This window comes from Emiliania huxleyi (assembly GCF_000372725.1).
Source record: "Emiliania huxleyi CCMP1516 unplaced genomic scaffold EMIHUscaffold_3551, whole genome shotgun sequence".
Lineage (NCBI taxonomy): Eukaryota > Haptophyta > Isochrysidales > Noelaerhabdaceae > Emiliania > Emiliania huxleyi.
In genome coordinates, this window is record NW_005199313.1 from 1 (window position 1) to 1,940 (window position 1,940).

General features: G+C 67.7%; 1 protein-coding gene across 1 annotated transcript; it reads right to left on the reverse strand.

Moving 5' to 3' along the window:
• Positions 1 to 137: 137 nt before the first annotated feature.
• EMIHUDRAFT_471725 (hypothetical protein) lies at positions 138 to 1,940 on the reverse strand (the record flags this gene model as incomplete). The annotated part of the gene is made up of 4 exons (XM_005772594.1): positions 1,845 to 1,940; positions 1,468 to 1,773; positions 563 to 1,171; positions 138 to 470 (listed from the first exon to the last, which is right to left on the reverse strand). The coding sequence occupies exons 3-4, from the start codon at positions 1,115 to 1,117 to the stop codon at positions 138 to 140; spliced, it is 888 nt and encodes a 295-aa protein (XP_005772651.1). The 5' UTR covers positions 1,118 to 1,171; positions 1,468 to 1,773; positions 1,845 to 1,940.

Genomic DNA, 1,940 nt, shown 5'->3' on the forward strand with positions numbered 1-1,940 from the left:
TTTTTTGGGGGGGGGGGTTTTTTTTTTTGGGGGGGGGGGGGAAAAACCGCGAAAAAAGGGGCCCCAGCCAGGCACATAGTTTTGTGGGACGAGTTACGAGGCGGAAGTTGCCCGGTTTGCAGGATGAAGGGGCGGCTTCACGGGGGCGGGCGCGGAGCACAAACTCCAGGCGGCGGGTGCACGCGCTTCGCCACCCCCGCCTGCAGCAGCGCGTCGTCGAAGGCGGGGTAGTCGAAGTCAGCAATCCCCGAAGACATGTGCAGCAGCTGACGCAGCGTGACGAGGCGAGCGCGCGGGCCAAAGAGGGCGGCGAGGGTGGTGTTGGCGCCGACTCTCCTCAGCGCCTTGTCCACCAGCGGCGCCGCCGCGTCGTCGAGGCCCACCCTCCCCGCCTCGACGGCTCGCATCACCCCGACGGCCGTGTACGGCTTGGTGCCAGAGCCAAAGAGGAAGATGTCGTCCTCGGTCACCTGGGGCGGGGCGGCGGGTGGGCCGAGGGGGCGCTAGGCCGGGCGGGGAGGAGGGCGGCAGCGCGGGCGCGGGCAAAGGCGGCTCGGTGCACCTTGCGCCCCTTCCACTCGCCCGCCACGAGCGTGAAGTTTTCGCTGGCAGACACCCACGAGAGCGAGATGGCGACGCCGCGCAGCTTGCTCTGCAGCCGGATGAATGACTCCAGCCGCTCGCGCAGGTTGGATACGCTCGGCTCCGTGTCGTACCAGCCGCCGAGCCACCACGCCGCAGTCTCGGCGGCGGCTGCAGCCTGTTCGACCACGTTGAAGTAGTACGATTCGTTACTGGTGGCCGCGACTGCCGCCGGCTCCGCCGCAGCCGCGACACCGCTTCTCTCGCCCACCGCGCCCAGGTCGTTGATCCAATTTTGCTCCCGCTGACCCCCAAAATTTGCACCCAGTTCGTCGACCCAATTGCTGCTGCCCCCGCCCGCGCCCCGTGGCTCAGCCACATCGGTGACGCCCAGAGCCATCGAGAGCCAATCGAGATGACGCGGAGCGGCGCGCGAGGTGGCAGCCAGGCCGAGTGCGGCGCACGCGCATGCACCCAGAGCGAGCAGCGCTCGGCGGTGGCCGCGCCGGCGAGAAGGCACGTCGACCGTGATCATCGTGCGGGGTCTCGGGGTCCGTGTGCCGTGCGAACGCACCTTGGTCCGAACCTCCTTTCCACGCAAAAGACAGTGGCCAGGGGCGGGGCTTGCATTTTTGCCGTCGCCAGTCGCCCTACTCTTAGAGAGAGAAATGAGCAAGAGTGCCTTAGTCCCCCGGCCGAGCAAAAGGATGTCGCAAACCGGAAGCTCCGACGGAGTTCCTTCTATTACGCGTACCATGCTACGACCGCGTAGGAGCCGGAGACGGGCCGCCCGCGCAGCTGCGCCGCCACCTGCCGGCGCCTCAGTTCGTACACGACGAGCCTTTTATGCGGATCGGCGTCAGGGTCTCGGCGCGGGAGCCGAACCTGAAAGTGGATGTCCCGTTTCTGGTCCGCCTTGGCGACCGACTCGCCGTCGAAACGGTGGCAGATCGGACAGCGCCAGTCGAAGGCTCCCTCCACCACTGCTCCCCTGCCCGCGGGCAGCACGCACTCGACGCAGCGCGTCTCCGCGACCGGGTGGCCGGACCTCTTGGCGAGCCGGCACTGCCGGCAGCCGTACCTGCCTTTGCGGCAGGTCTTGCAGTGGATGTGCACGCCCTTGTTCAAGGTGGCGAGCGAGGCGTGCGTGAGAATGTCGCCCAGCTTCGCCTCGGGCTGCGAGTGGATGGCCTACGCGATGCCGACAGCGGCGGGGTGAGGTGGCGCGGCGAAAGGATCGCGGAAATGCGGCGGAGGCGGACCTTTCTGCTGGCGAGAAGCAGCCCCTTGATTTGCTTGAAGGAGTGCAGCGCGAGCAGCTCGGGCGCGAGCTCCGCGTGGTACTGCGAGTCGAGGAC